Source organism: Leuciscus leuciscus, assembly GCF_965113295.1.
Source record: "Leuciscus leuciscus genome assembly, chromosome: 13".
Taxonomy (NCBI): domain Eukaryota; kingdom Metazoa; phylum Chordata; class Actinopteri; order Cypriniformes; family Leuciscidae; genus Leuciscus; species Leuciscus leuciscus.
This window is the reverse complement of record NC_138737.1, coordinates 16,390,892-16,413,594: the sequence shown is the minus strand read 5'-3', so window position 1 is coordinate 16,413,594 and position 22,703 is coordinate 16,390,892. Positions and strand designations below refer to the sequence as shown.

Below are 22,703 nucleotides of genomic sequence, written 5' to 3'. Positions count from 1 at the left end.
ACTCCCCCTTACATTTTTTTCTTGTTCGAGAAGCCGTTTCACTCGGATATAACTACGTCACACTAGCCTAGAAATCTAGACGCACCCTAGCGGCAGCAAATTTGACCTCTAGTCAGGCCAATCACATCGTGTACAGAGTAGGTGGGCGGGCTTAACATAATGACAGCAGAGTTGCAATGGTTCCGCGTGAATTCCCTGCTACTTGAAAACAAAGAAGATGGCTGCTGCTGCTGGCGAACAGCGGTCTTTCGAATCGGCTTTGGCCGCGACTCTGGAGGAGTTAAGCTTTTCTTTGAGAAAAGAACAAAGAAGGGCACTGAAGTCATTCTTAAAAAAGGAAAATGTGTTCGGAGTTTTGCCAACCGGATACGGCAAAAGTTTAATCTCTCTGACTACGTCACCTTCTTCGTTGCTCTGGTTGGTTGTAGCGCTATCCTATTGCGTGCAGAGGGATTTTGAAAGAAAACCGTTTATCCCGCCCCTCAGATTGAGCCCTGCCAATGGTGTGTTCCCAGACCCAACACCCTTGATGTGGGTCTGGCTTGTCAGGCTAACGTCACACAAAAGACTATGGCAACTTCTGTTTCATGCCTACTTTTTTATAACAACTGTTATGTGACCTTCATATATAAAACATTGAATTCCAATAAAAAAATGTAAGGAAGGAGTGCTTACCTGGTGTTGAGTGGTTGCTGTTCCCCACAATGGATGTGTAAGGCGCTAAGCTCCTGTAGGTTGTGCGTGTGTGAGTGTGTGTGTGTGGCATTGAGAGCCTGGATGTTCTTCTTGGTTCTCCGAGAGCAGCAGGTGCCCGTGACACCCTCTTCACTGGAGAGAGATGGACTCTGCGATGGGAAGTTCTGCAGGGCTGTCTGCAGGTACCCCTGTTCATACAGACGCTCGTCCACAAACTCATGATTCTGTTCACAGAAACACAAAGATTATTTCCTTGAGTACATTGGTTTCTACATTTTTTTATTTACATAAGCCTTTTGTGTGTGTGTGTAATTGCCTTTACTTCAAAGCCTTACGTGTGCATTTTAATATTTGCATATTATAGAGAACATGAAACGGCATTTGGTGCATTTTAACTTCTGTAATGTGACAAATGAGAGCAAATAAATAAATTCCTTCGTTTTTATGTCAGTTATACATTGCATAAGACAAGTTTGAGGATGTAATTAAATGCATCTGCAAAATGGAATATTATGTGGTTAATATTGTAGGGCGGGCATGAGTTGGGGAGGGGTGAAACTATGATGTTATTAGTTAATATAATTTTTTCCTGTCCTTGTCTTGATTATGTCACTGCTAAGAATGGCCATTGTAGGAATATATTACATTGCAGAGGCAAAGTTACATTTTGAAGAAATATAAATAGCCTATATATATATATATATATATATATATATATATATATATATGAAGAGTTCAGATGCAAAAGCCTCTAAATGCCATCTGAAATTTTCTTATAGAATGATCATTTTTATCAAGCTCGTATATTTAAATTCAATAATTTCACTTAAATGGCAATGAAGATGACCTATTAATTATCATTTAAGTGAAATTACTGAACTTAAATATAGATGCTTGATAAAAATGATCATTCTATAAGAAAATTTCAAATGGCATTTAGAGGCTTTTGCATCTGAACTCTTCATATATAGGCCTATATATATATATTTACCAGACTCAACATAATATGCTGAACAACACTATGCATTTTGTATGTCCTAATTTTGATGATCAATATAGGCTATCAATACATGAAATATGCTATCCATATAAACAAATATGCTATATGTTTTCTGTAAATGTGCAACACTTGTGATTTATTCGTCGCTATAGGGAAATAACGAGAAGAATATATCAAAGTGCTGCAAACTGTAAAACTGTTTGCGCTAAGACAATACATTCAAATAATATCGTAAGAAATACTTGTTATATCAAGCTGCATAACAAACTGTTAAAAAAAATAAAATAAAAAAACCTAGAAGGGAATGACATCGGAAGCCAGACACATAAAAATAAAAAATGGCCGTGCCCGCTCTTACCTGAAAAATAAGGTAGATAGGCCTACACCCTTTTAATTTTTGTAGGCATATTTATTATTTGCTGAATTTATTATTTGTACGACATTTTGCTTTATGTATTGTGTTTGACAATGATAATGCCTGTTTTTTGTTGATATAGGTTTAATAATTAAAAATATATAGCCTATATATTTAATATGTCCCTTGTAGGCCTACGTTACTTCTGCGAGGTCGCGTCAGGTAGCCCCACCCACACCAAAATACAATTGGACCGAAATATCGCATTCGCTCCCCTCAATGTTAAACGTCCGAGGAGGAGGTGTGATTGTGTTGAAGAAAAACATTGAATTATACATGATACAGCCCTCAAGTTCCTCAAGGCACCGAAAAGAGCGTGATGTCTGGAGAAGCATCGCGGATGTCATTGACATGCAAGGTAGGCGGCCTATGTGCTTTTTGCGTGCGCGAGAGAGCAGTAAGCGAAGAGTGAATAGACCTTATTCAGAGCAGCGCTATTACCGCCATGACAGGTTTGAAAGCTGAGAGACTAACCGTTTTTTTCAATGGTATCTGATGTATAAAGCTTCAAGATCTCTTATTTTCCACAGCTCATGTTGCCTGCAGTTTTTTTTTTTGTCTATTGAAATTTCTTGGAAGATATTTTTGCAGTGTTTCGTCAGCAGAACAACCCAAAAACACATTAACAGTAGGCTACATCTCACTGAAGAGATCATAGCCTTGTCCAAATTCCCACACTTGCGGTCTTTGCACTTGACCACTTGTCTACTTGCATGACGTATTTCCTCTATTTGGCCCAAGTGTTCAAGTAGGCGTAAAAACTGCAAGTGTGTGTAGAACTTTTTATTTGATTACTGGATGGGACACACTTATAGTCTTGCAAACAATGCAAGTGTTTACAAAGCTCTTATTTGTTATATTTTCAATACTTAGCATTTTCAAATAAACTTCTACATGTCTGTTCAGTTGTCGCTATGTAACTAACAGAAGACACAAGTTTAAAATTGTGATGCTTCTACTTAAGTGCTAAAAAAAATTGCAAACGTTGTACAAAATAGGCCTACACATAACATACTCATCTTTGGACCAATAAAATGTGCAACACTTTGTTTTTACTACCAAATTACATGTATCTAGTTAATTTTAATTACAATGTTTTCCTTGACATCTCGCGATTTCAGGGCACATGAGTTCCCGAACATAATGCATGATGGGATACGGTTAGCCGGAGCGGTATTCGAGATAGTGTGGGTTGAGTGTGCATTAAGGGCACTGCACTTTGGCATTTTTACATGGGTTTTACAGTCTTGCACACTTCCTGTCGCATGCACGCGCTCTCAAGTGGCCACGACCACAAATGTGGGTATTTGGACAAGGCATATGTCTATCCCTCACAGCCTCGCTTTTAGTGCCAATTTCCTGTTAAGAATTGTTCTGATTGGCTGGGTTTTTGTTTTGTTGCGTCACGTCCCAGTTTTGCATTTGTTGACGTGATAGCGATGGAATGCTTTTAACTAGTCTTGGAAATAATGAAGCTTGAGTCAGTTGAACCAATTTATTCGCAAAATGATTCACTGTTTCGAAGCGCTGTCTGAACCTGCTGGTAAAAACGGCCCAAACATGTATAATTACACCGTTTTCCTTTACTGAGCAATTGTAAATGTTTTCATGAAAGTGTAATCTATTAAATGTAATCAACAAATAATTAAATTCCATTAGCCTAAAAATAAGGTTCGTAAAATGTATGTTCTTTTATTAGTGTGTATAGTGCTTGTTTTGTGTCGCAGGGCTTGGCAAACTAGTCCAATTAGAAACAATTAACTATCTTTCTTACTTTTTAACTTATCCTTTTTGTATATTACATGTATAAAATTCATTACAGTAATAAAAAAATAAACCTACACTATAAAACGTACTGAAATCACATACCAAATCCCATTCATGGGCTCACAAAATCAACGATGGAAACAACAGAAGCCACTAAATAAAAAAATAAAGTTAATTGCGACTTTTTATGTCACAATTCTCACTTTTTTTCTTCAAAACTTGCGAGTGATATCTCACAATTTTAACTAAATATATCTCGGAATTGTGAGAAAAAAAGTCGCAATTACATTTTTTATTTTTAATCCATGATGGAAACTTTGAAACGTTCGAAATGGTATGACGAAGCCTTGTTTGCTGAAATTACGTGACTTGGCGAGTTGCCAATACACATATACTTTGATACATGCTGTGGTTTTGATATAAAAGATTTGTAAAGCTTAATGAAGCAGTGTTTGGAAAGTGCCCATCACTACTTCTAACTGACCGTAGTCTTCTCTAGGCAGTGCAGAAGATGGTGATGTTGACTCTCCAGTAGAGATGTGGTCTTTTTCAGTTGCTGGTCCTCCTCTAAGGAACCCTGCAGAAACACACACAGACATAGATTTTTAAGGAATCATTAGATTTCATGCATGAATAATGAAGTGGAGAGAGGGACAGAGTGTGTGTTGTTTGGCTCAGTACCTGTGGTGAAAGTTTCATCTTGTAATAGGGAAGCTGCTGTTGTGTAAGAGTGCGAGGGAGAGACATGGAGAGTGGTTTACTGCTTTTGGAAGGAACTTCATCCATAACAGAGCAGTACAATATATCATCTATAACTTTAAATAAACAAAGCCTGAGAGAAAGGAAGGACGAGGGGCCTCAGAGGATTGGGTGAATCAGAGTGATTCCACTTTCCTGTTTCACAAATCCGTTGGTACAGTTACTATAACTCCACATATCTGTCTCTTTTATTGTAGCACTTTTGCCTGGGAGCTTGCGCTCGCACACTGGGCCCTTCGGCTGAACGCACATACACTGCTCCACATTTTTCGCCTTTTCCACAACGTCTTAACACAACGCGAGCACCAAAATAACATGAGTGAGTCAGTCAGTGATGTGTAGGAGGAGAGAGAGACAGAAGGAAAAAGAAAGATATTGATAGAAATGAAGAGAGAGCAAAATTAGGCGTTTTACAGTAACAAACCCTGAGTACTCTTATTTTGAGCAGACTGCATGTTTGCGTGTGAACTGTGTGGTATTTATGAGCTATTCAGACAGGCTAACCTAGAATCTGCTTTTCTCTTTGATGCAAGTCAGACCATTCTTGGGTGAATCGCATTAAGAAACCTCAAATTAACCCTGAAATCAAAGCACTGCTTATTAAAAGAATACTTTGCATAAAGGAAATGAAGCCTATTTTTAGGACCATTACAAATTTTTCCATTGTGACATTTTCATTACAGTTAAGCACATTTTTCACGGTTTTCAGTGTTCTTGTGATTCACCCTCCAAGGCCTCTTTTTTTGAAAGGAAAAAATACAGATGTGTATTTTAAACCTAATTTTTTTTCTATTGCAATTGACTACTTTTTTATATTTGGAGTCCTTGGCCCTGTTTACACAGCCTAGGATTTACATTTTGGTCAATCAGATCACAAGTAGACGAGGCAGACACATACCCCTTTACACTTGTTGTTTTAATGCATCTGTTTTTTCCACTTTCGACCACTTCTGTCCTGATTTATTTGAGGGGAGTTTAAATCTCATGTTTATGCATTAGATCAGTAGGTGGAGAGTACTGTTCAAACAATAGACTGTGAAAAAATATGGACATAGCGTCCGTGACGTCAACTCTAGGTTTCTGAAGAGCATTTTTGAAGGCCAAAGTGGGCAGAGCTGGTTGTCGTCATCATGGCAGCGCCTCACTCTCAAATAACTGAAAATGGGCAAAGAGTTTGGTTTAGCTGAGGTGATGTGACGGCTACAGCAGACAAACGGCTAGTAGTGACAACAGCTGCAATCCACCTGTCACTCAAGTGGCCACGCCCTAAATTATTTTTTAACCCCCCTCACAGTTGTCATGAAGGGCAAAATTAGCTATATAGTGTATCTATGGTATTATTACCAATACCACTTTTTGTACCAGGCTGTAAACATATTTTTTTCTGCTGTGAAGTTGGGCATTTTAACATGGAGGTTTTATGGGATTGACTCTCTTTTGGAGCCTGTCTCTAGTGGTCAGTCGATGAATTGCAGTTTAAGTCACTTCCGTGTTGGATTCAAGAGAGAGACCGGAAGGTTGCCGCTTGGTTTTCGACCACATGAGCATTTACACTACGAAAGCAATCTGGTCGAATGCGTTTTCGACTACCTCTTGAAGTAGTTGAAAGTGGACAAACTCAAAACGTTTTAAACCCCGTTTACACCTGTATTTAGCGTCGTCCACTTGTGATCGGATTGACGAAAACGCCTCTTAATACCAGGTGTAAACAGGGCCAGAGACCCCAATGATGTATGCAAATACTGTAGTAGTATTTTGAGAATAATTACTTATTTCTTTCCCAAACTCCCAAACCTTGATATCAAACCTTAGAAGACAGATATTGTTTGATATTTCATCCTTTTTTTTTTTTTTTTATAAAGTAAACATGTATTTTCCAGAAATGTCATTTTGTATGTAATGTTTTTTGGGGTCAATTGGATCCCAGTAAAAAAATACGTGACTGAAGTGGCTGAAGTATATCAGAAAATCATGTGAAAATTCATTGTATTAATTCGTTTTTATACCAGGGGTCTCATGTAGGACATTTGAAATGTGTCATCTTTGTTTAAGTTATAAGAAAAATTATTTAAACATTATTTAGTATTAAATTATTTAGATTTTTTTTTTAAAGAAAATAACTTTTATTCAGCAAGGATGCGTTCATCTGATCAAAAGGGACGGTACAAATATTTATTATGTTACAAAATATTTTTATTTCAAATAAATATGGTTATTTTCAACTTTGTTCATCACAGAATTCTGGAAAAACTGCAGCTGTCATCCAAGCAGCACTATTTTCAACATCGATAATAATGACCACCAAATCAACATTTTATGATTTCTGAAGAATCATGTGACACTAAAGACTTAAATATTATATTCAGTATATTTATTTATTTTTAAGCACAGTATATTTAGTATTAAATTCAGTGTGTGTATATCAGAGAGGTGCGAGTAAGTCACACATGTTCAAGTCACAAGTAAGTCTCAAGTCCCTGCCATCAAGTCTCAAGCAAGTCTAAGTCGCAGTACACACAAATCAAGTCAGTGGTTCGTTCACTTCAAGCAAGTCAAGTCGAGTCAAGTTACAATACCAAACAGAAAAAAAATAGTTTATATTGGTCTCCACCTTATTCATTTTTCCCTCAGAAATGATTACCTTTCTTATACATTTATATCGTAATATTAATAATATTAATATAATTTATTATAGCATGTATTTATGATTATCAAAATTTGGAATTATTATTATAATAACAATTATGCGAAAAATGTTGAAGATAAAACATTTGAAGGTAAATTCATTAGGTGATGCATTAATTATATTGTTTTTATAGTAAATGGCATATGTTTAACTGCAATTACAACAGCATAAATAATGTTTTGAGATTAATGATTTAAATATAATCATTTTAATATAGAAAAAATTAGATGCTAAAAAATAATCAATTATATTTTTTAATTATGAAAATAAAACCGCCAGTAGGTTGGGCCAAATCACTGTCTTAATGAACGAGCTATAGAAGCGTTAATTCAACTGATTCGTTCAAAACGGCAGATTCATTCTGGAACTAAGCAACTTGGTCACTGAATCACAAAGCCCCGGATTCGTTCAGATACGCCTAACTCTTAGCCTAACTCTTAGCCTAACTCTTAGCCTAACTCTTAGCCTAACTCTTAGCCTAACTCTTAGCCTAACTCTTAGCCTAACTCTTAGCCTAACTACTGAACTGTTGTATAAAATCATTATCACATTTGCAATCGCGCCAATATTCTGGAAATATTGTTTAATTTAAATATAAAAATAACGGGCCATCTTTTCCACCACATCTTGAATTTTGGGTGCATTGTATTAATTCTGTTGGCAATTTGCCACCCATCTCCCTGATAACATCTGGGGCCTGTACCATGAAGGTAGCTGAACAAACTCGGGGTTACAGGATTAGTTTTGAGTTGACAAAACCAAACCGATGCAATCAGGCTTTATTGGTACCATGATGCAGCTCATCAACTTTCTCTGTCAACTCAGGCTTTGAGTAATGTGTAATATAGCCTATAGCCTATTTTTATAATATATAAAAAATGATACATGCACATTTTTTATATATTATAAAAATAGGCTATAGGCTATATTACACATAGGCTACACATACATATACATAATTTTACATAAATATAGAACGTATTTGTACTACTAAGAAAGCTAGGGAATCCTATCATAAGATTAACAGAATAATAATAAAGATTTAAAATAATTCTTAACATGTATTATATTGTATAGTACATTTGTGCAATTTGCTTTTTGAAAAAAATTTAATAAAATGTGTTCATGTGATGTCACCCTACCAATATATCTTACCGGCAATTTTATAAAAGCCCTCTTTTATGGACATGGTCGATAAATGTCCGGGGAACACTATTAATGAAACTATTCATGTACTCCTGCAGAGTGAGGACCACCTTGCGAATGGTTCGACAAACCGTGTTTTCCCCGAGCTTCTGTGCGTCACCCACCGTGCAGGAATGTACCACTTGCAACAAAAAAAACGCAACGCAATATTTGCGGTACAGTAAGTGCATGAATTCAACGTGTTAAATTCTTTATGTGCGGCTCAAGAAGTTCGCAAAGATAAGACATTCCTTCCGCGGAAAATCTGTATCTTTCATACAAGTAACTATCAGGAAAGGCAAGGGGATTTTGTCTGGCTAAAAGCTCTTTCTCTACGAAGTGCTCGTCAAACAATTTGCGCTGAGATGTCCACCGGATTTGGAAGAAAAGGTGAAGTCATTGTAACAGACACTGGGAATAAGTTACGTCACCTATATGTTTCTTTGCTCTCAGCTGATTGGTCAAACTTCAGTCTGAGATCTTGAATCCAGAACATAACCTGCCCCGGAGCAGGTTAGCCGTGCGGCGTAAGATACCATGGCAACGAACACCGATTAAAGCCAAGCTACTTTCATAGTACCTAAAACCCAGGGTTGGCGGAAACTAAACTGAAACATAGCTGGCTAGCCACCTAAACCGGCTTCATGGTACAGGCCCCTGACCCTGCTTCAAGAAAAACATAAAACACGACAAAACATCATTAACAGTTTTGTATGTTGTTTTTTGTCACTGGAAAGAGCGACATATTTGGCATTAAAGCACTAGCCTATGATTTGAAAGAAACTGTGGCAAATGTCTGTGAATTTATGGACGTAATACAAAACATATGCCATCATTAATTATCATTTGAATCTATTGACAGCCTTAAGCTACATTTGAAAACATAATTTTGTATAAAGAGGCATGCTATTTTGACCACTATTCTCTCTAGATATAACGTTAGTCAAATGAACTATAACAAACAAGCCATAGCTTAGGCTACTTGAATGAGGTGGTGAATGAAGTTTGAGGTTGTCATGGTCATGTCCGATATCCCTAACCAGTTATTATGTGTACTGCAAATCTTATTTTATGAATATGTTCATTAATATGGTAATATTAATATGGTGTTTATATCCAAAAAGAAACGATGCTGGCCTGGGGGATGTTTTTGTGTTTAGTGCGATCACCGCGCTGTATGTTTTTTTCTGTGCTTGTGCAGCGTCACGCAATAGTGTAGAATCTGATGACTGGCATCAATGGTTCCGTTGCTTTCATTTTGTTCATCAATTGATGATTTATATAAAGTCATTCTTGAGTCATTGGATCTCAAGTCAAAGTCAAGTCATTTTCTTAATTTAGTCAAGCAAGTCTCAAGTCTTTAAATTTGCAAGTCATGTGACTCGAGTCCCCCATCTAAATATATAGCCTACAGTTGCATATGTATATATATATATGTATATGTATATTTCTTAAGTATTTTTTTTTCCACACTGTTAACAGCCTTGAGGTCTGAGAACAGAACATAAGGCTTAATATTGTCAGGTTCCCGTCTGCTTCACTCACTGGACCTCTCTGAGGATGTTCTGTAAAACTGGTTAGCTGTGGAGTTGCCTGCAATCTGTCTCTGTCTGTACTCGCTGTTCACTTTCACATCAGCGTGTTCCTCCTTCCTCAAATGCATTCAGAGAATCGACGGTTTCTTTTTCCAGGAAGACATTTTAACATCAAACAACTGCAGTAATAAAGACCAGGAGCCAGTTGCATAAACATAGACTGTGTCTTTAGAACTAGTCTGACCAACAAGCAGTTAATTAAAACTAATCAGTCTCACTTTTCGGATTTAAATGAGACCAATCTACCTTTTTATGTGATTGGCAAAAAAAAGTTATGACCAGTAGGTAGAAAAAAAATAGATGACTAACTTGTAAGACTAGTCTAAGGCCTAGTCCACACGTACACGGGCATTTCTATAAACTTGAGTTTTTCCTCCTTTTTTTTTCATTTTTTTTTTCATCCACATGAAAATGCAAAAACACGCTATCTCCTCAATGAGGCTGTTTAGCAACACATTAAGACATTTTCACATCAGTTCATCACTCCGTCCTGATAAATTGGATGTTATTGAGTTAATTGAGCTGATGTTTGTGCAAATATGCAAACATGAATATCTCATAATCGCTAAGTGCTGAAGATCGGATCACCACATGTGAATCTCTAATAAACACTTTTAAAGCAAAACAACCTGACACGTTTACCTCAGTACTGGAGCACTGCCTGATATAGATCTAGTTGAAAACCATGTATAATGTATGACAAATGACAAGGGAGCAAAACAAAATATGGAAAAAATGAGCTTGGATGTGTGTGTTTTTGTATTTGTGAAAGTGTGTGTGTGTGTGTGTGTGTGTGTGTGTGTGTGTTTCTTACCGTTAGCTCCAGTGATTGGTTGAGTCCATTTCGTTTGCTATGCAGGAAGGCTGTGGAGCTGCCAGCCTTGGAAATTCTCATTCTGGCCAGTCGAGCTTTCTGTTAACACATACACACACAGAGGAAGTTACAACTCAGTCTACCAGTGCTTTTCCATCACAAAGGTCTGAGTCTCAATCTGATCCCTGTTGAAAGAGCAATTCAGATCAAAGTGCTTTAAGAAACAAAAATGGATTTTCACATAGATTGCTGTCCGTCATGAGATGATGAAAAATGCAAGTGCCTACAAAAAGTACTGAACTAATCCGAACGACCCTGACAGCTACGCCGTGAAAATGTGCACAGATCAGGGAATAAGAAAGCGGTTGCTTGCACACACTACAAAGCATAGAAGAATGATAATTTAGAGAAACGCAGCTGTGTAATGGTTAATTACAGTAAACGTCTTGTGTAATGCTGAATTACGGTTAGCACAGCTGTGTAACGGTAAATGATAGAGCAGCGGTTCACATTCCCTCAGTCTATGTCGTTTTTATAGGCACAGCATGGATGATGGGTGGAAACCAGCAGTCGAATCTTCTGTGGAACATCAAATTTTAATATTTACAATGAATGAGAGTATTTTAATCTTCTCAAATCCAGAGGCATCAAATGATCTGATTTGTGCTCTCATTCTTTCATCATCTCATAGAAAACTGATGCGCTCTCATATTTCAGTTCCCTTAAGATTTAATAAGATTTATTGACATGATAAAAAGAGTTTACATTTGCAATGCATTAATAAACATGGATACACTAGATTTTTATATTTTCTTGAACGTGTTAGGGCATCGTGATTCGTGGTCGGTGGTCGCCAGGGTGTTGCTATATGGTCATTAATGTGTTCTGAGTGGTTTTTAGTGCACTGATTTGCAGTTGCTTGTGTAATGTGGTTTCTTGAGTGTTGCTAGATTACTTAAATACCCTGGTGAAAAAAATGCTAAGTATACTTGCAGCCAGACTAATTATCAGTCAAGTGTGTTAATGATTAGTTAACTTGAAGTGTGCTATTTTGAAACTAGTTTTGTACCAAGTATATTTTATTTGTAATTAAATTGTAGTAAAGCATAACTTTAAGTGTATTTAGTGTACCTTTGTGTACTAAATTGGACCAACTTCAAGTATACTTAGTATACTTTATATGCCTGTGTAGGGAGTGGGACTAATTACATGCTTGATTAGTGATATTAAAGTGTACTTCATTTGTGTTACAAGTACATTACAAATTAATTACCAGTGTCTTTATTTTTTTTATTTTTTTTATTTAAAAAACATATTTTTTTGCCATTTTCGCCTTTAGACAGGAAGTGAGGTGGGAGAGAGAGAGGGAGGAGGGACGGGATCAGGAAAGGTCCACGAGCCGGGACTCGAACTCAGGTCTCCCGAAGCACATCGGCACACTTGCCCACGAGGCTATCGTGGTGTGATATATTTGACTAAAAAGTATAGGTTCATTAATACCTTTGGCTTATTCCAAATACTACAAATTGCATACTTTGTCTTCAATAACAAATGTACATTATTAGACAAATAAAACTTAGCTATACTTTTTACAAAATACTATTGCATACTATAATGTATCTATCTATAATGATCATTTCCACCACATAGTTAAAAATATACCTATAAAATATATTTTAAATAAAGTGCAAATAAATACACTTTTAAAAAATAAACTGAATTTTCACTTCAAGTATATTTTTCTAAAATATATTTTTTAGAAAATAAACTAAAGTACAATTATTTTAAAGTGTGTTAAAAGTTGTATTGTGAAAATAGGTAAAAGCATGATGCTAATATACTTTTAATATATTTAAAGAGAGTACAATTTTTGTTAGTATATTTGCAATGTACTATTGAAAAAGAGAATATATTTCAAATACAATAAAGTATACTTTTTTTTCACTAGGGTACTCTTTTTAACTTGGACTATTTAGTCTGTTTTATTTAGGTATGAATGGCTTGTGTCCCTCGTTCATGTTTTTGTTGTTGCCATTTTAACATTCAACAGGCTAGAATAATTGTAAAAATATCTAAACATTCTTAAAATAAAATAATAAAATAAAATTGTCTTAATGCAATATAATATAGGATAGGTGCATAAGCTCAGATCAATGAGGCCTACGACCAATCAGTTCTAAAAATAAATAGAAAACCTTTCCAAATGTAAACAATTTTTTGACAAAGATTGAATCCAATATTTTGTGATAATATAGCATAACGAGCAATTTACAAGCAATTTTTAAAAGGCCGGCCATTTTTGACCGGGAACACCAAAGGTGTTACTGTGAATTCAACACAGCGTAAGGGTTAACACGATAATGATATTTAATTTTTTAAATATCACTATTATCATCATTACCGGTATACCCCTAAATGAGTGTTTGTATGTGCGTGTGTGTTTTTAAATTATTGAAGAGGAACAAATTGTGTCTCAGTTGCATCAGAGACCTCGCAGAGATCAAACCGGTATTCTGATGTTCATTAATTTCTCACACACACTTGAACACAGATAGAAAGAACATACACCATCATTAAAACCATCACACGCACACGCACACGTACACGCACACACACACACACACACTCACTCAAGTCCCTGTGGGTGAGTGGAGTGCTAACTCTGCTCTTTTCACAGGAGATTGCCATCACATAATGGAATCAGTTTGGGCCTCTGAGACCGTTTGTGTTTCCAACAAATGTTGCAACAATTTTCGGCTATCGTGGAACAAAAAAGAGAAACAACCCTGCAGAATGGGAGATTGGGAACGGCCGCAGTAATGACGGGGTTCTTTATCAATGTGACACAGAATATTGCTGCTGAGAACAATTGTTCAGGACTCGACCGACGCTTACTGCGCTGTGCTGAGATCAGATACACTGAACAAAGCAGATTCACAGATTACATTTCAGTTATACACATACACTTTTAAAAAGCACACTGTGACACACTTTATGGTTGTGTCAAAGCCAGAAGACCTCTGTTATGTGCCTGATCTATAATTTCATCCTGAATATTATGATGCAAAGTCCTTTATGAGGCAAATTTGTGGTCTGTGACCCATTTCAGTTCACTACTCATAAAAGTGTTCGTTTTTGAAATAATAATACATTTTTCACACTATGTGTTCAACAGAAATATGATAATGTGCAATAAAATTCAGTTTTGTTTTATTTCCAAGCTATTGTTATTCTGGAAGCTATATGATTGGGTGGATAAGACCTCAGTCTGGGTAGATTGTGGCCTTCCCTTGTGAAAAATAAGTACACTTTACATTTAAAAAAAAAGAAAGTATTATGGAAATATTATACTTTAAAATAATATAATTAAGTGCAAACTGAATGTAATGTTTTCGAACACGTAATTGCATGTTAATTGCAATTTAATAAAAACCCATTACAGTTCGGATTTATATTAAATGCATGCAATTAGCTGAACGTTTTTCCCCACTTAAGTAGAATTTATTTAAATATTTATCCCCTGGTTTCACAGACAAGTCTTAAGCTGACTAACATGTTTGAGCTGTTTTAACAAAAAAAAATGTCAATGCCATTGTTTTGTCTCAAGATGCACACCAGTAATGTTTTTTTCTAAGGCACATATATATATATATATATATATATATATATATATATATATATATATATATATATATATATATATATATATATATATATATATATATATATATATATATATATATATAAATAAAACGTCTTAAATGCCCCAATTAAACTAAGGCCTAATCCTGGATTAATCTAAACCCTGTCTGTAAAACCAAGCCTATGTAATTTCAGAATTATTACCTCTATTGTCTTTGAAATATGGTTAAAGTGTACTGCCAAATGTACTGGTGATCATTTATGGTAAACTAAAATAATGACCTTTCATTTCATTAATATTAGGCTATATTATCTGCAAACTACTTACATTCAATACAATTAAGTGCACTTCTTTTTCACAAGGAAGGTGACCCTGGGTGGTATACCTTCAATCTCTACCCTGTAGCAGAATCAACTGAGACTTTCATTGAAGTTTGTGATCAACTAGTCCCACAAGATCAGATTCCTGGAGTGGAAAAGTGTGACCTGCATGATTGAAACACATAGATGCCACGGTCAAAGAGGAGATCATACTCCACAGATTGGATGGATGGTTTGATCATGTGAGGGCTGAGATCATTTGGGAATGGAGAATATAGGGACATGTCCCGACCAAAGTCACTACTGAATAATATTAGTGATCACAGTTATATACTGTAGCTATATTGGATATAATAGAAGTATTGCATGTCATGTTTTCATTCGACCAATCAAAGTATTTAATTCCCCATATAAATGAAATCGTTACGGGATGCTGTCTAGATTGCGACATGCACGAGTTGTTTATGCTTGAAGCATTCGCTCTAGCGCAAACCACCAAAGACCGTGCGCAGAGCAGAGGTGCTGCTGAGAGGCGCTGTCTTCATTTGAGTTGTTCTCTGAAACGATAAGCAGCAGTGCACTGCAGTGAAGGAGAAGGCAGAATTTGTTGAACTGTACATTTACTGTACCTTAAACAGACATGTAAAAAATGTTGTACAGCTTGCAAGATCCTCAAGATCAACTTGCATTGAAAATTAAACTTTATTTATTTATGAATGAACTTATAAGACCCTGGATTTTATTTTAATATAGTTTGGACAAATCCATTCAGTATAGAAAAAGTATTTAATAATATAGTATAAATATACATTTGTACCATCCACCCCTTTAGGGTGTATATTAGCAGTCAAGGCGGACGTGCAACCTTTCAACTGTACAACGTTCAACCTTTTTTGACTTTGAGACCCAATATCTGATGACCGAACACTAGCTTCTGTAAGTTCAATGATCCAACCATGAATATGCAAATTAGCCCTGCCTCCACTCACTCACACCAGCTCAGAGATTCACTCACTCAACTGTAGTAAATCCTGCACAATAGTATCGCTCTTTACAACGTCGGACACATAACAGTAATTAATATGATTAGCATTTTGCATGACTGTTATTAGCGACAGCTAATAATATGTTGCTAAAGTTACACAAACCATGTTCCCTTTCGTCATCTCAGAGTCAGACATGCAGCTCAAATCAGTATCCTTATAAAAACGCTTTGAACAACTCAGAACGTCAGTGGATAAAGGCATATAGTGCACCATAACATTGTAATATACATCATATATTTAATTCACCTGCTATATTGCTAAATGTAGTAATGTACCTGATTTTTCATATACTGGGAAAACCTGGCTTCTCTTGAGACTCCCCTGCATCGCAGCATAGTTAATGATATGCTAAAGTCCGCCCCCTCGTGACGGGATTGATTACAAGGTAGTTTGTGATGTAAGAAACACCAGCGATTTCATTTTGAATTTTGACTTATGAATTTGCACGTGGTTTGTCTTAAAGCATATTAAAAACACCACATAGACATATAAACAACATTGAAAACTTGATTTAAATGCTCTTCAAGGTCATTCTTTTAAACCAGTGGCAAGTATGAACATAACTATAGGGATAGATAGGGATTAAGGGTAAGGATATTTGAAAATAGTTTTAATTCACAATTTCTACCCAGTATAATATTTTAGAGCTTGACTTGTAAATTAATTATATAAATGCTCATGGAGTTATACAGTTGTATTAATTTTCATGACTTGTACAGGTCTCGAAATTACACTTTTAAAATTAGGCCTCATATGCAGAACGCTGTGGGAACTCTATTTCTTAAAAAATAGAGTTAGGGAGTGAATTAAATAATAAATATCTTGATTTTTATTTTTTATTGAAAGCTATTTTTAATGATTTTAAGTAATCTTAAGGCCCCATTGGAAGTTTGCTAAAGCCTACTAGCCCTCTGGTTGAGAACCATTGCTTTTTATAAACAAGACCAAATTGATGAGCTGGAAAAATTTAATTTCACAGTGCCTGCGAAAACAGGCTACATCTGTTCAGTTTTATTTTAAAATGAACCTACATTGTCTGGGTGAGGTAGAGAATGATACCTGGATCTACAAATCTGTTAATCTGTGAGTCACTTCAGTGACGTACACACCTACATCCTTCTGCTTGACAGTAATTTCTACAGCTGTGAAACCAGATCGTTCACAGAAATGGAAGCTCAGGGAGCTTAAAGTGGATTATCTATGTCAATTAAACAAGATCTCTTCACTTTCAGTGTTTGCTGCAGTTCACAACAAAGAGCATTATATGTCAGAGTTGTTGCATTATATGTAAGAGTTATTTGTCAGTGATGAATACAATTTAAAAGAGTGGTGCAGGTATGACATCACTTTGTAGGCCAAAATGTAGAAACGAGTTAGCATTTTAGCACTTCCTGTTTGAGCTCAAGTCACTTTCACGATTTATTCTACAATATAAAATACATCAATAATACCCCAGATTTTTTGAAGCTGTTACTTGTCTTGAAAAAGGTGGTTGGTAACAAGTGCCTAATGTTACTAGGCTGTTGAGGAGATTAAACTTCATCACGCTGAATCGGTAAACTCAGTCTGCTTTTACAGCCTTGTTATGCTTCTAATTGTGGTCTTATATACTGCTCTAACTCAAACGTTCTGGGAAAATGTTTTTAAATAAAAACTGAAAGAGTTGTCGGAAGCTTAGTTATGGTGACATTTAATTCGTGGGACCGTAATGTAGTCCGTTTATAGCTTTAGCTTTTTACTTCTGGCGACTGCATTTAGTCTTTAAAATTCATAACACTTGTGATCATCTGTGATGATTATCTTGATAGACAAAATGTGCAAGGATCATCAACTTTTGTTGATCACAGAGATTTTATTTAGCGATAATCCAAAAGCCTATGAGAAAATCCTATTGGGTTTTTGTTGAGGGAAGCACTTCCGGTTCCAGTGTGATGCTAACTGCCGGTTGGCCTACAAAGTGACGTCATACCTGCACTAGTTTATTATACAATGCTAGATTGTTGTGAGAGTGTCGTTATGTGGTTGCTAAGGGGTGTACAGTATTTTGTAGACTTGTTTCGCAGTTGCTAGGTTGTTGGGTCCAAATATGCCTTGGGATCCTTTTTTAAAAATAAAAGTCAATGCGATTTTTTTTTTTTTTTTTTTTTTGTCTGTTTTATGATAACTTAGAGAAGTAGAAGTACTTCTCCTGTATGATTTTTCCATGCATAAACGGAGCATGACGAATTACGTGTCAATCAAAGCTTAAAGGTACAATATTTAATAATTTTGTATCAAAATATCCAAAAACCACTTGCACAGTGTTATAATTTTTTTTTTCAATCATGTACTTACATTATCCTAAATGTTTCCAAGAATTTGTAAATTCAGAGAAATTCACAATTTTAAATAGTGCCCATCTTTTGTCACTTGTCGCCTGTCAATGACTTAATATCCGGGTTATCCCTGGTTTCCGATTGCACTGCCATTGTAACCATGGCGACAGGTGTGGACAACTGCGTAATGTTTAGCGGCACGCTGTTGTTGTTTCGTTCAAACATTGTGGACCATGGCAAGCAGACTTTGGGACAAAAGGAGAACTAAAACGAGGATCAATATCGCGTGGCGTTTTCGAGATGCCGAGAGCTTCACGTCCGCGACAAACTTCGACTTGACAGAGACACCGCTCTTGCATGTACTTTATTAGACAGCTGAGCAAATGTACATAAAACAAATCAATGTTATATAGCTCAACATGATGAAATGTTAGAATGTGATCAGTATGTTATTCTAATGTTGATCTAGCTTACTGCTAGTCTCATATAGTCAACAAACTAACACATAGAATAACATAACTTTCAACACACTCAAATGCTGTTTAGTATGATAGTGTAACGTTAGACCAAGTGAAACAGCGCTGCGTTACCTCACAAGTTTAATTCGTCAAATAAACTGACCTGTGTGAGTAGTAATTCAGCACTTGCGGGTAGTTCGGTACAATGAAATGTCCTTATTCCTTTATATCCGCGGGACTCGCATGTGGCGCTGATATCTGTCTCTCATTAGCAATCGAAACCTGCTTCATACCACAGTCATGTTAAAAACATCAATGTATTCACTCATCCATAATCATTATTAGATCCATCAGCATGACGACAAGTTCCATGATTACGCTTATCATGGCGTCATCAATCTACGCCTTTGTTATTGTAAGAGGTTAGCGACCCGTAGCAGCGAAAAAAAGTGTGTGTAAAGCAAGTGCCGAATTAATAATGAACAAGTCATTAACATTCACTGAAGTAGCACAGCTAAGTTCTGTGAGAACTAATGAATCAGCCCAATTACTGGACCAACTTTGATCAAAACTCTGATTCCTGAACTATATGACAAATCTCAGACCTTTGGATCAACCATGAGAGTTTGAGCATAATGAAGCGATCAGTCATGAAAGAATTAAGTGATGTCTAGGAAATTGTCTGTTCTCTTTATCTCTCTGGCTATGCAGATTTGCTTTAGCTATTAATAATAAGGTGTATATGGCTTTCTGTAGTCACTAAAAACAACAACAGCAACAATAAAAAAATAAATAAAAAAAATAAAACTGCAGCATGTTCGTGAGGTGAGACACAATGAGCCACTGGAAGATGAAATAAATTAGCATATAAAATCTGAAGCTTTTCACACTTTGATCAAAATTTCATTTCACTTTGATGGTTCTGCATAAAACCCTGTCATGTCTGCAGTGTTCTTAATGCAGAGTCTTCTGGAAAGCCCTGGAGTGCTCTAGAAGTGAGCCAAAACCCTTGAAATGAACAAATCTCATCTGGGCAGTACAGAATAGAGGTCTCCTCAGGGTCCTAAAATCTGTACCCGACCCGAACCACTTCTTACCCAAACGTGCATAAAGAAAAAAAAAAAGATAAACACGACCCGAGGCAAACACGATAAAATTAGACCCGAGTCCTTCCCGACGGCAATTTTTTCCAACCCCACTGATTCTGTGAAAACCGTTGTCTGATTTGGGATCAAATAATTATTCTCATTGAATCCATTCATATGGATCAGAAAAATGATTTGATCAGACTGATGTTTTTGAGTCATCAACAATAATTTTACGACACTTTAGGGTGCTTTTTTGATCCTTTTGGAAACATGAAAGCTTCAGTTCCTTCCTATTCAGTGTAATTGGATGGAAAAGAGTGACCACGACAGTCTCCTTTTTGATCCACTGAATAATGACATACAGGTATGGAATAGACTTACGATGTCATAACTTTCACACTGTTATGGTCCAGATCGGTTATACTTGTAGGTGGCGCTATATGAGCTATGTTTTGCTGCACAGTGCAAGGCAGTTCGAGTTTACACTTTGAATTTTTAATTGTATTAATTTTACCTTAAAACTAAAGGAAATTAAATGCAGTTCAAGGATTAGTCCAACTAAAAATGAAGGAAACATGTGCCGAACATGTGTGGAAAGATTGAGGAACGTCTCCTCTACTTGGGTCCTTTATAAAAAATGAGTGAGCATGCATGATCTAAAACAACATGTAGAAAAATATTATATAATATGCGCTGTTGCTGATTTTCCTCATGTTATTCTCAATATTTAGTGATAGCCTCAAATGCAGGATATTTTTACTCGCATATTTTTGTTTGCGCCTCCTTGTAGAACGTGCTGAAAAATACTGGTACACATGAGAGGCGATGATCGCAAGAATGTTATTCTGTTTGTTAGGTTATTAATATAGGAACTGCTGTTGTCAAGTAAGTTTCTTTCATAATGTTCTCCACTTTAATCCGGTATAAAATCTCAGAACCAGTTTGGAACAACATGAACTGTTGCTTTACAGAACTTATGTCGCTCATATAACTTTAAATCTGGCCCACATTGTGACTCAAATTTAATTGTTGATGTTATGAATATGATTATGGTAGAAGTAAATGTTTGTAAAGACCTCATAATGATGCCATAACAATTAGTTGGTAATGGTAAACACCCACATATACATATGAATGCACTTCTAACACCCCCACATATACATTTTGTTTAACTGTACTTGATCAGGAGCACTAATTCAGTTTTTCAGTTCATCAAATAAGGATCTATAATGCATCCACTAATATTAGTGCTGTAATATTAAACTTTTAGTTTATTAACCTGGATTACACACAGTTTTGGTGCAGTACCAGTGCTGTATTTTGGCTACTGGACAACAGGTGAGACAGAGGAAGGTCACCTACCAAAAGTGACTGCCAGAATAAAAAAACAAACCCCTCCCCACAGGTCTCGTCTGGGCGAGCTATTTGTGGAAGGACTGTCATTAGGATGAACATCCCTCCTGGCTCTCTTCCCTCTCTATGTCTTACTCTTTCTCTCTCATGTCCTTTGGACAGTAAGCACAGCTGTTCCTATGGTGGAGGTTAACTCGAGGCTTGAGGCAGGTTCGTGCACTTATGCCACTCTGTTATTAGTTAACCACGGGATGTGTTTAAACACACCCACACAACAATTTTTTTAAGATGGTCCTGTGAGGTTTGGTCGCATCTGGCTGCTTTAGTTTGGACTTAAAAGTGAACTCGCATCCCCTGCGGCCGTGCTGCGAAAGAACAGAAAATGTTCGGCGACGGAAATTTCACATCAAAACTTTGTTTAGGCTGATCCGAGCTGAGATAATATGGAGAATTCTGGGGAATAATCTGCCATACTAGATAAACTTTAAATGAACACTAAGTAAAATGCTAAAGCCAGTGGAAATCTTGCCTGCAGAGACAATGCAGCCCCATAAGCCCACCCAAAACCTAAGCTTACATTAATTCCTCATTAGCATACATTAAGTCCATGACTGCGAGCATAACATAACACTGAGTGCAGGAGCTGACGTCTCTCGCCACACATAGGATGTCATAGGAGTGGCCTTGGTGTTGTTTTTCTGCGATCAAGCTAATCTCCAGTAACATTCGCAATTATTAGCATAGCAAAAGCAAGCTGAGAAGCCTGTGGTGATTTAACAGATAATTACGCCTAAACTAAATAACCTTCAGAGAGAGATATAGAGACGTTTCGGATGAGGACAGGGAGGGATGGAGTGATAGATGGATAGACGCAGGGCATGTAACCCTGCTGGGATCTCATTCTAGTCTAGACTCAATCTTTTGACGCCATGCTGCCATTAAACGAGTGACAGGTCATCCCTTCATTCCCCTAGGGTGAAGAGAAAGGCTTAATTTAACATTAAGGCTGTTTGTTTGAGGTGTTATTTCGTACGGGGACGGAAAAGGATGGTGAAGTAGTACTATTATCCTTCATGCACCCGGAAACAAACAAGTTTAATAACCTTATTCATCAGACAAGGAAAAAGAGCAGCAATATGGCTGAGTGGATATCAACCGAGAAATGATGAAAAGAACTATAAAATACTAGTGGAAAGACAACAGGCGATTGCGAGAGAAGACAGACTGAGCAGCTGAGGCGGGTTGTAGGGGAATATCAAAGCTTTAAATATTAAAGTAGATTTGGGATTTTCTGTGAAGGATTATGTCTTTTAGTGCGAAGCTGGGAGAGGAACATCAATTGCCTGACAGTAGCAAAAAATTACCAAAAACTGCATATGCCATGGTAGTAACATGATATTCTTTGACTGCATGGTAAATGTAAATGATAATCATTAAGTACCACGGTATATACACTACCGTTCAAAAGTTTGGGGTTGGTTAGGTTAAAAAAAAAATATATATCTTATGCTTACCAACACTGTTTATCTGACTGAAAAATTCTGTAAAAACAGTGAAAAATGG

General features: G+C 36.4%; 1 protein-coding gene across 3 annotated transcripts in view; it reads right to left on the bottom strand.

Moving 5' to 3' along the window:
* Positions 1 to 22,703, bottom strand: part of kcnd3 (potassium voltage-gated channel, Shal-related subfamily, member 3) — a 102,376-nt gene that overhangs the window by 2,058 nt on the left and 77,615 nt on the right. The window contains exons 4-7 of one of the 3 annotated variants that reach the window (XM_082188621.1): positions 10,918 to 11,016; positions 4,560 to 4,595; positions 4,363 to 4,455; positions 676 to 920 (exon numbers count right to left, since the gene is read on the bottom strand). In XM_082188621.1, the coding sequence (XP_082044747.1) occupies positions 676 to 920; positions 4,363 to 4,455; positions 4,560 to 4,595; positions 10,918 to 11,016 (473 nt within the window). The remainder of the gene's footprint in view (positions 1 to 675; positions 921 to 4,362; positions 4,456 to 4,559; positions 4,596 to 10,917; positions 11,017 to 22,703) is intronic. The other 2 variants (XM_082188622.1, XM_082188623.1) reach the window with 2 other exon arrangements.